The 10,832-nt window shown below is 37.9% G+C and overlaps 1 protein-coding gene across 1 annotated transcript; it reads left to right on the top strand.

Annotated features, from left to right (window-relative positions):
- The first annotated feature begins 3,370 nt into the window (after positions 1-3,370).
- On the top strand, positions 3,371-7,565 carry ZC2HC1B (zinc finger C2HC-type containing 1B). The gene is made up of 5 exons (XM_063294215.1): positions 3,371-3,382; positions 4,268-4,387; positions 5,657-5,795; positions 6,895-7,025; positions 7,440-7,565. The coding sequence occupies exons 1-5, from the start codon at positions 3,371-3,373 to the stop codon at positions 7,563-7,565; spliced, it is 528 nt and encodes a 175-aa protein (XP_063150285.1).
- The last annotated feature ends 3,267 nt before the right edge of the window (positions 7,566-10,832 follow it).

Here is a 10,832-nt window from a genome sequence, read left to right as displayed (position 1 = left end):
CTCTCGTAACATGCCCTATATTCGATTAGGACCATGATAGTTAAGTATACTTAAGTGAAAAAGAAGGTCTTGTATATAACCCTCTATTGCAAGGACTATCTAGCCATGATGTGAAAAGATGAACGGTCCCCTGTGCAAGCACCAAGTCATGTCTGACTCATTGGGGGGACGTCGCTTTCACGATGTTTTCTTGGCAGACTATAGCAGGGTGTTTTGCCATTGCCTTCCCCAGTCGTCACCTTAATACAAATGCACTGACATAAGCCAAGTTTGCAAATGATGCTAAGTCCTGGTTTATTCAACTGACAAGTTTTGAATAAGCCACAATGGTTAAGCCAAAAATCAAATAAACTGCATTATGCTTTAGTGTGCTCTTTCATACTCTGATAATTTGAGATGGATCTCTAAACAACTTTTAAATAGCGCTGCAAATTAATTATTTTTCTAAACTACTGTACCTTGAAAGTATTGAATTAAAATATGGGATAAAAATATTTTAAATAAATGAATGAATGTTTCAGAATACCTATTTGGTTGTAATTTAAAGAAACATTTACTTTATTCAGTATGTAGACTTCTATTCCTAACAGAAGCCCTCATGAGCAACATTTCTTGCTAGGCCTCTTTACAGTCCTTCTAAAAACAATAAAAATAAATACGTAAATGGCTTGCTGCAACATTTTCTGTTTAAGGCATCTGTGTTCAAAGAACTCCACACATTGAAAGTAAATTCCTAAAATAGCCCATGAAAGATGATGCCATCTGTTTTGTCAGTTCTTATCCTGACCTTTTGAGGATTTTCATTAAAACCCTGTCTGCATCCTCTGCCTCAAAGTAACATTAAGAAACTTAATGGAGGCAGAAGATACAAGATAAGAACATTTCCTTTTTAAAGCTATAGACATATAACCAAAGAAATGTAAAGCTGACCTTGCAATGCAATTCTTGTACAATATTAAGTCATTGTCTTCAGCCTGAGTGGACAATCCTGTATGCACCTATTTAGAATTAAGTTTCATTGAATACTGGAACTTTCTTCTGAATAAATATGCATAGGGTTGCTATGTACATCTTATCAATGATGTAGCCCTATCCATTAAATGCTTACTTAATCTCAGCTAGTGTATACTATTCAGTTACTCCTTCATAGCAGATAAAATACCACGTATTATTCAGAATTAATCTCTCCTATTTCCAATAACCTGAGGAAGAATAGGTAAGAGTATATTTACAGAGATGTATGAAAATTACTTATCCTTTTGAGATGTATTAAGTGAATAAATAATCATTGTTACTGTTCCACACAGAGGTTGGCGCACCAAACTTGCTTCCTTGTGACACCTGTGGAAGGCATTTTGCACCGGAAGCACTGGTAAAATAAGAACATTTTGTACTGAATTTATTTAAGTGATAAAAGAAAGAGAACTGGTACCTGTTTTAATCAAACCCACTCCATGAACTTCTCAGAAACAAGTGAACTAAAAGCAGGAAGATTTTTAGCGGGAAGATTGATGAGAATCATTGCACTGATTTACACAAGCATCTCATTTAACAAAAGCCTTTGTAAACCACAGGCTTGTCATAAAAGTGTATATCCCTGTACTAAATGTGAGTGTGGTGATATATCCCAACTTTGGCAATTTGTGCTTATGGATTCAGACTCCCTCATTGGATACTAAATTATTATGGTGCATTCAGTTAGGTTCCTATTTTCCTTTTAAACTGTTTCATAGATTTGTATAGGAGTAGAACTCTTTTTTATAACTTTTTGTTTTTTAATTAATAACAAAAAACAAAAACAAAACACAAAAAAATAATAAATATACATACTCTATCAAGAAGAAAAAAAATTAAACAGTGCTATTACAAAAAAGTGAAAAAATATGACAAAGGAAAGAAAAAAAACTTGGTATAGTATATAATTATAACAGTAAACAGTTACAAATTTGTATATATTTATCTAATGCAAATATTCAGATGCATATATATTTCTAATATATTTATATAACTACCATTTTTTTTACCTGCTGTATTTTGTATAAATGAATCCCATAGTTCATTATACTTGTCCATACAAAGTCTACGTTTATAGGCAATCCGCTCAAAAGTGCAACCAGGTCTTCAATCCATTGAGTGAATGGGGCCCTACATTTATCTTTCCAATGCTGCAATATCAGTCTTTTGGTCATAGTCAGGGCACAGAGAATCCATTTACGTTGTCCAGATGTCAAATTCCATGTACTAGGTATGTAGTTCAAAAGAGTATTATCCTCTGAAGATTTTAGCTTTTGTCACACAATCATATTTCTCCCAAAACTTAGTAAGTGTAGGACATTCTAAAAACATATGCTTTAAAGAGGCATTGTCCTTATCACATCTCCAACAAAATGCTGTTTTTGACAATCCTTTTCTATACAAATGCAATGGAGTCCAATCAATGCTAAATATTATTTTTTGTTGTATAAGTCATGGTTTAAGGTCCATTGACACTCTTGCTATAGAAGTTAAGACGCTTTCCCATTTATATAAAAACCTCTAATTCTTTATTCCACTCATCCCTTAACATCTGCATATCAAATGGACTGATTGATAACAAATATCTATAAAAGCTAATAGTAGGATTTTTAGTTTTAAAGGGTTTAACTAGATGTTCTAGTATCTTGGGTGTTTCAGAAGCTGAAAATGCTGCTGGTCCAAACAATGTTGTTAACAAATGTTGTAGCTGTAGATATTGCCATTGGGATACATCTGATACAGTATATGATATTTATCTCTTAACACATAAGTTATGTTAAAAAATCATCTTCATCATCTATAAAATGGTCCAAAGTCAATATCCCTGCTTCCATCCAACTTTTCCATATCACCATCTTTTCCCCAATTTTTAATGTTGGGTTTCTCCACAAAGTCAATTTAGCATGGGAAAAAGGATCAAATCTTTTTTTATTAGACATTATATTCCATAGCTTTCTGACTGACATATGCAAAACTCATCATTCCATTTCTCAGTTCTCAACAGTAAGCAAATCCAATACACAACGACTTTTCCAGTCCAAACATCAGCAAGTCCAGAAAGAGCCACCCAAAATAACAACATATCCCATTTTAACCCAGATCAAATAAGCCAACTTTATGTTCCTTCCTTTTACATAAAACAATCTTGCTCTTTAATCCATTCAAATAATTATCGTCCCTTATCTCAAATCTCTTCAAAACTTTAACAAGCCTCTTTTGTAAGTCCAGCAGGAAGAAATTATTCAAATTACTCTCTTGAATTGGCATTTTTATTTCCTTCTTAATTTTTAAAGCCTCATCTTTTTTTTTTTGTAAATCCAGTGACAAATTCATGTTCACACTGTACTCCACAATCATGTCAGATACTGTAAGTTTTGTTCCAAACCCAGCTTCTTCTGGGAACCGACTGTTCATAAGAACACACAACCCAGATGACACTGTTGATTCAAGGCCCCGGTACCATTCCTCAAAAACATCTCTGAACGCCATTATAAATTGCTTATCTTGTCATGCTTCCAATATCAAAAATAATTTTTCTTTCCCATTAAAATGCATTTATCCTTTAAAATTAATTTCTAAATCAAATATTTCAATATTTTCTGAACCCTTCATCCATTTAAAACTTTCTATAGCCAAAACGTGGTCTTACTATTGGTTATTTATTTTGAATTCTTAAAGCTGATAAAGATACAGTTTCATTTTCTTATATTAAAGATTGAAGGCACTCATCTGGTGTTTCCAGCCTTGTCATTCTGAAGGTGTCTAAGTTCTTTAAAGCAGTTAATAAGCAATTTCTGAAAGTGATTAGCAAAGGAAGTGCGAACTTAGTGCCTTTAAAGGCACCAACTATGGCTGGAGCAAGAATGGCAAATTCCCTCGTATCCCAGTTCTCCCACCCTCCGGAGACTGCCACCTTGCAGTCTTTTTGTGAGGAGTAACCGTATGGAACACCATGTGGGCAATCTCAGGTCCTCTCTTTCTCCAGAGCGGGTTGAAGGAGCTGACCCACTCACTGGCTCCTTGTTCTTAGCTGCAATTGTTGGATCTGCTTTTCACAGAGCTGTCTAAAACCCGCCATTTCTTCTCTGGAAGTCACAATCTTTTCTAATTCCCAATTAAGCATTAAGGCCCTGTAATACACTAAGCAGGCTGAAACTATCAAGGAAAGGAAAGAGTTTGAAGTGCAATCAGAAATAATGTATGACTTCCCTAGCTCAGAAAACATGACCATATGACTTTTCCTTTCCTTTAGGCAAGACACAATCCGATATGCAAAAAAATTTTCAACAAGAAGCGCAAGCCATTCAACTCCTTGAAACAACGACTACAGGGAACCGACATCCCAACAATGAGAAAGAAGCCACCCGCAAAGGTAGGCCTGTCAACACCATTCCCATATTTTCATTAATTTGTTTTAAGGAGTATCAAAGTCTTCAGATACTGCCATAGAGATGTCTGGCAACAATAGAGCTGGAGAAGGGGCTGTCTGGATTCTTTACGTAGATTGAGGCTGTCCTAATGTAGAGGTTTGGAAGGACCCATAACATTTATTACTTGATCACCAACATCTAGCTAATACCTGGAATTCCTTCCTTTCATTATCTGATAGAAAATGGGATGTACGTTTACCCTCTGCCCCTCTAACATTCATCTGAGATGATTGCTGTTAAAAAGAATAGATTTGAGGGCTTACCCCTTTTCAGCCTCTATTAAGAGGTGAAATTTGTATTCCCTGGCTGAGAAATGTGAACTTTAAGGGGCCACCATTTTTGCTTCGTCCAAGTAGCTGCTATCATGATTCAATCATGTTGTTCCAGTCTGGATGAATGAATTTAGCTTCTTGCCTTCTCCATGCACAGCCCATGGAGAATCAGCGTGGCTTACTGGTTAAGGAGTTGGATCAGGACCAGGGAGACCCGGGTTTATGTCCACCCTCAGCCATGGAAAATCAGTGACTCTGGGCCAGTCATTCTGCCTCAGCCCAGCATATTTCTCAGGCTTTTGGTGGAGGGGAAAAATTGGAAGGAGTGTTAGGTATGCTGAATTATGTTCCTGGAGAAAAGGTGTGACACAACTGTAACATAAACAAACAAACAAAAAAAACAAAGGGCTGCTTCTCATCCTCCCTTCCATATCTCCTACTCTGTCAGCCCTCCCAAGCCATCTCCTTTTCCCAGCTCTCATTATTCCCATCCAATGACTACTTTGGCAGTGGCTCCCCTACAAAACAAGCAAACCTGGGAAATTCTCTTTGTCCTAAACCGCTAATAATAATAAATATTTTTATGTACGCGTGCCTTCAAGTCAGTGTTGACTCCCTGGCGACTGCCTGGGCAAGTCCCTGCAGTTTTCTTGGCAAGATTTCAGAAGTGGCTTCCCATTGTCTCCTTCCTGGGGCTGAGAGAAAGTGACTGGCCCAAGGTCACCCAGCTGGCTTAGTGCCTAAGGCAGGACTAAAACCCCTGGTCTCCTGGTTCCTAGCCTGATGCCTTTAATCACTACACCAAACTAGCTCTTATAATAACCATTGGGATTCTTTTATTCATAATCTGTTCAAAATCTCTTGAACTTGCCTTCTAAAACAACACCTTTAATTAATATATCCTCCGATTGGCAGAAGGGAAATCTATTTCCTTTCCAGAACGCGCATGAGAAAAAGTCAAATTGGAGACAACAGCATGAAGATTTTATTTCGGCAATCAGAGCAGCCAAACTTGCCACGCAAGCCATGAAAGAAGGCCGCCCTCTTCCACCACCACCACCTCCGTCCATTAACCCAGGTGATTTACTTATTCTGAAACTGCATCTTGGCTTAAAAGTAGAAAAGTTAAAAAGCTTGTTGGAAGAACCAGTGCAGATCCCTGGAGTAAGAGAGTAAGAGTCTGTTGGCCTCCTTCTTCCTACTGTGTGATGGCTGCAGTTGACGACTCTTTTGATGAATGTGTAGTGCCGTCACATTTTCAATTTGCATTTCCATCTAATCTCAACACTCAAAAGAGTTTTAAAAAATAGTTTGGAAGGTAAGAGGCAGTTTTTGAAGGAAACGCTCTGAAATGTATCAGGTGACCAAGTGTCAGCCCTTTGAGATAGGGCAGGTCAGGAAAGTTGCTGCATAACTTTTGTATTGATATAGGTTATGGTAACAAAATCTTGAAAGCTGGACTGTGTTTTCCCTTCCCTCCCTCTCACACCCCAATGAATTAGAGTGGAGCCAGTCTGAGCTTCTTTCTCACACTTTCTGTTTCCTGGACTTCATGCCTGCTTTTGTTTTCGTTAACCATTTCTGCATATTTTCTCCAGGGTCATTCCTGTGGCTCTCTACACTCAATATCCTTTCACTTAGTTACTGTTTCCCAGCAAAGTAATTTGAAAAAGAAGAAATGGTTATACTCAAGATAATATGACTAAAGTGATCAAATATATTTGCAGATGCAATCCATTCTGCTCTTTATAACTGAATGTAGATATTCAGAGTCAAAATATAGTAGGAATGAAAGAAAAATCTTAGAAGGAATTTGGGTTCTGTCATTTGTAGAAGTTTGGGACCCCACCTTCAGAAGACACTTCTTTACTTTTCCAGAGGCCATAAGTGAGAAGAATTGGCTTTACCCAGCAACAAACATTTATTTATTGTATGTTTATCCTGCCCAATAACATGGTTGGGGGTAGGGCTGGTATATTTCTGACAACTGATCGGTATTTACTGTGACTAGGACTTTTCTCTCTTCTTGGCTAGGACTTTAGGAGCAACAGCTTTCATAGCAGTACTATGGAAAAATCATTGATTCATTTACTTGCTCCATTTCTATAATGTTGTAATTCATATACTCATCTTCCAAGTATCATTTGAGCTAACCAGTGTTGCTTTGTTGACTTCAGATTATATTCAGTGTCCTTACTGCATGAGGAGGTTTAACGAAACTGCCGCAGAAAGGCACATCAACTTCTGCAAAGAACAAGCTGCCAGACGATCCTTTGCCCCAGGCCAGAAAGGAGGCAAACCAGCTTCCGTAAGTAGTTGGACTCTGTTCAAGCTCTTTGCTTCCACCATTTTTATCTCATCCTTTTTTGAAGGAGCATTTGAGGGAATATAAATGGCAGAATTTTGACCAAACTCCTTCTCTCATTTTTGTGGCTCATTCACATCGTAAGTATTCTCAAGGGATTTTTGTTAAGACAAAATCAGAGTTAACTGAGAGCTAGAGTTATGTGGACATAACTGAATTAGGAAAACAATTTAGATGGGAATTTCCCTTCCACAGTGAAGTTTACTGGGGAATACCAAAACATTGGTCAATGTTATAGGTGTCGCTTTATCCTCTTTTATTCTCGCTCCTTTGAGGATTTTTTAAATATAAAAATGATGAACTATATTACACTCTGAGCCTCTGTTGGGACCCTGTTTGGTTATCTCTATTTTCTAGGAAAAACAAGGAGCTCCCAGAAAAGAACCAACTTTAACAAGTGCTGTGGGGACACTACTTCAAAACAGACTGCAAGAAGGGGCAAATACTGGCCAATCTGTAACAGGTAAGAAGCAACATATCTGAAAGAATGTTCAGAAATACCGACGGATGAAAGTCATCCCACCAGAACTGCAACCCCTACAATAATGCAACACTTACAGATACTGTCTATGAAGAGTTTTACATCCAGTATCTGAAATCCTTAAAAATTACCTCTAGAAGATTGTTACATGAACCTAACACTGTAAAATCAAGTTTTGCTACTGACAAGCCAACTGCAATCATTTAAGATTATGTGGTTATGTCTAGTCGAATGTATGGCTTCCTGCTGGGGTTTTTTGGTATTCTGTTCTATACTATTATTTTAAAAACAAGATTGAATGTATAACTTGTTATTCATGTAAAGTGCTTAAAAGGTAGAGAACAAATAACTTGAGGATCTGGGGAAAGCATGTAATATAGATTGAAGAGGTAACTGTTCCCATTGTTTGCTTCCCCAGTTATACCAGCATTCAGATCAGCATACCGTATTTGGGTGAGGTGAAATTAATGTTCAAGATCCTTTTGCTGGCTAATCTTACTCTGGCTTTATTTTAAAGTGAAGTTGCAGAAGTAGCACAAATCATAACAGTCTAAGTAAAGTTCAAAAAGTGATTAGCTATTACGGAACTATGGTCAGATTCCACTGAATTTAATGTAAAATGGCCAAGTCTAGAGTCTGTAAATGGAATCAACAGTGCTTTAAATTGCTTGAATTTGCTGATCATCCTCAGAATATATTTTTCAGAGTTCTTTACAGATGTATTACTGTTTTGAAGGACAGGGTATTGAAACTTCAGCTGGAGCAACACACAAAAAAGCACCCCCTATTCCCTCTGGAACAGAATCTGGGTAAGACACATTTAATTGTGTAAACATACAGGCTACAGTCTAATCCAGCACACTGATCTAAGTGGATTTAGGCCCATACAATTCTGCCCTGGTCATAACATAGGGTATTTTCTAGATAAGTATTTTGCTTATCCAAGATGGTAACAAAATAGGTAAAACTTTAGGTTTATACATGAGAGACATAGCTTTCAATCACTCAGGAGTCATGAAATTCAGCCCTTTGTATTACTTACCCTTTCAGAAAAGATTAAAACAGAAATAACAATTCAGAATTTTGTTACATAGAAGTGAGCTATGAAATGGAGAACCGTAACATTCACTGCATGCTTCGTACCTCTAACATATCATTTACACAACTTGTTCTCATTTATATACATCTGGTTTACTCCAAATACCAAGTCACAGATCAGCTTCATTAAACAAAACTACCGTACTGACAGCTTTCTTTATCAAAGGTTTAGTTATAGAATATTGTAAAATTGTTCCAAAATTCTGATTCTTCCTGTGAATTTTTAAGTCTTCCTGGTCAGCTGATGCAAATTTAACAGTTGCAAGCTAGAGATTCTTTCAGTAGCATTCTTTCCCAGTTTTTTCCATTCTTTTCATCCCATACATACTTACCCAATTTGTTTCCATCAGCCTCTTAAACCAGCTCTTTTTCATAATCCCTTTTATCCTGTGCTACTTGTTCTTGTGTCTTCAAAAGATGCAATCTAACACACACATTAGGAGAACAAATATGGTGTTCAGTAACACATCTGTGAAACCATATTCAGGATCAGACTGCACTTCATTTATCCCCAACATCCATACTCCCTCAAGTTAGGCAGTGCACCAGGCTACTATCATCTGCTTACTTCAGACTATCTAAATTAATGCTTGCCTGCTTTCAGGGTTTCCATGCACGGAAGAAGATAAGAACATGCATACAAGGCTTCTGAATAGCAGCCTTTACTTTTTACAGCACTGGAACGAGAAAGAGCTCAGCAAACCAGCTTACTAATACATTCAGCCTCCCATCTCTCTTAAGACTTGTATGATGAAGTATGAGATAATAAAAATAGCAATGATCGTATTCCATAGTTTTTTTACAGATGGTAAATAATCTTAAGTAAATGAGTGTTTCCTGCTCTATGGCCTATGTTTTCCTACTTTTTTCCCTTCCAGTTTATTTACTTGTCTGTCAACTTCTATGCTGCCTTAATCAAAAAGTGACTCTAGAGAGTAGAACTGTCTCCCAGTTTCTAGCCTGCTGCTTTAAACAACTACACTAAACTGGCTCTTGTAGAACACATTACAATAGCCCAAATGGGAAGTGACTAGGGCAGGGTTTCTCAGCCAGGATTCCATGGAACCCTAGGGTTCCACGAGAGGTCACTAGGGCTTCCCTGGGAGATCACAATTTATTTAAAAATCTTTTTCAAATTTGGGCAACTGCACATGGAAGAGGTTTCATTCTTTATTTTTAGTTTAAGAACACTGTTAATGCATATATCCAGGCCTACACATGAAACAAATAAAATTTTGTAACTTCTGGCCTATATTTGAGCCTGAATGTGCAAGGGGTCCCCAAGGCCTGAAAAATTATTTCAAGGGTTCCTTCAGGGTCAAAAGGTTGAGAAAGGCTGGACTAGGGCCTGCTTATCAGGAAAGGACAAAATTGGCACACCAAATAGATCTGTGCAAAGGCCCTCTTGACCACAGCTGCTACCTTCTCACCGAGGAGGAGCTGAGAATCCAGAAGGACCCCCAAATTATGTATTGGTTTTACCTGGGGCAGTGCCACCCAGTTAAGATCACAAAATAATTTGTTATGCAGAATAGTTTTGCATTAGTCTATTGATCAGTACACTGGTTAATAAATATAACCCTTTGGTTTTGTCATTAAAATTTAAAGTTCAGTAGGATGACCAAGGTGGGACGCGGTGGCGCTGCGGGTTAAACCGCTGAGCTGCCGATCGGAAGGTCGGCGGTTCGAAACCGCGCAGCGGGGTGAGCTCCTGTTGCTAGTCCCAGCTCCTGCACACCAAGCAGTTCGAAAACATGCAAATGTGAGTAGATTAATTGGTACCGCTTCGGCGGGAAGGTAACGGCGTTCCGTGCAGTCATGCTGGCCACATGACCCGGAAGTGTCCCTAGGGACAACGCCGGCTCCAAGGCTTTGAAATGGAGATGAGCACCGCCCCCAAGAGTCGGACTCGACTGGACTTTACGTCAAGGGAAACCTTTACCTTTACTAGGATGACCAAACATAGGAATCCTTGCACAGAATTCATGATACAAATGCCAATTATATAACATATTTGCAATATCCAACCATTTTTACCAGAGATTGCTCAAGGACTGTACAGCCACAATGTGCAAATTGAACAGATTTTAGCACAGTATTAACAGTATGCCAACTGTCAGGGGCTCATTGGTTTGTTATTTTAATTGATCACCCACAGAGTTTTTTTTAAA

The sequence above is a fragment of the Candoia aspera genome, chromosome 1 (genome assembly GCF_035149785.1).
Source record: "Candoia aspera isolate rCanAsp1 chromosome 1, rCanAsp1.hap2, whole genome shotgun sequence".
NCBI classification, from domain to species: domain Eukaryota; kingdom Metazoa; phylum Chordata; class Lepidosauria; order Squamata; family Boidae; genus Candoia; species Candoia aspera.
The sequence above is the reverse complement of the archived record's forward strand: the minus strand, read 5'-3'. Positions and strand labels throughout refer to the sequence as shown.

Coding starts and splice junctions, on each gene's coding strand:
- ZC2HC1B (XM_063294215.1), top strand. Junction 5,796..6,894: donor ACCTCCGTCCATTAACCCAG/GTGATTTACTTA, acceptor TGTTGACTTCAG/ATTATATTCAGTGTCCTTAC. Junction 7,026..7,439: donor AAGGAGGCAAACCAGCTTCC/GTAAGTAGTTGG, acceptor TCTATTTTCTAG/GAAAAACAAGGAGCTCCCAG.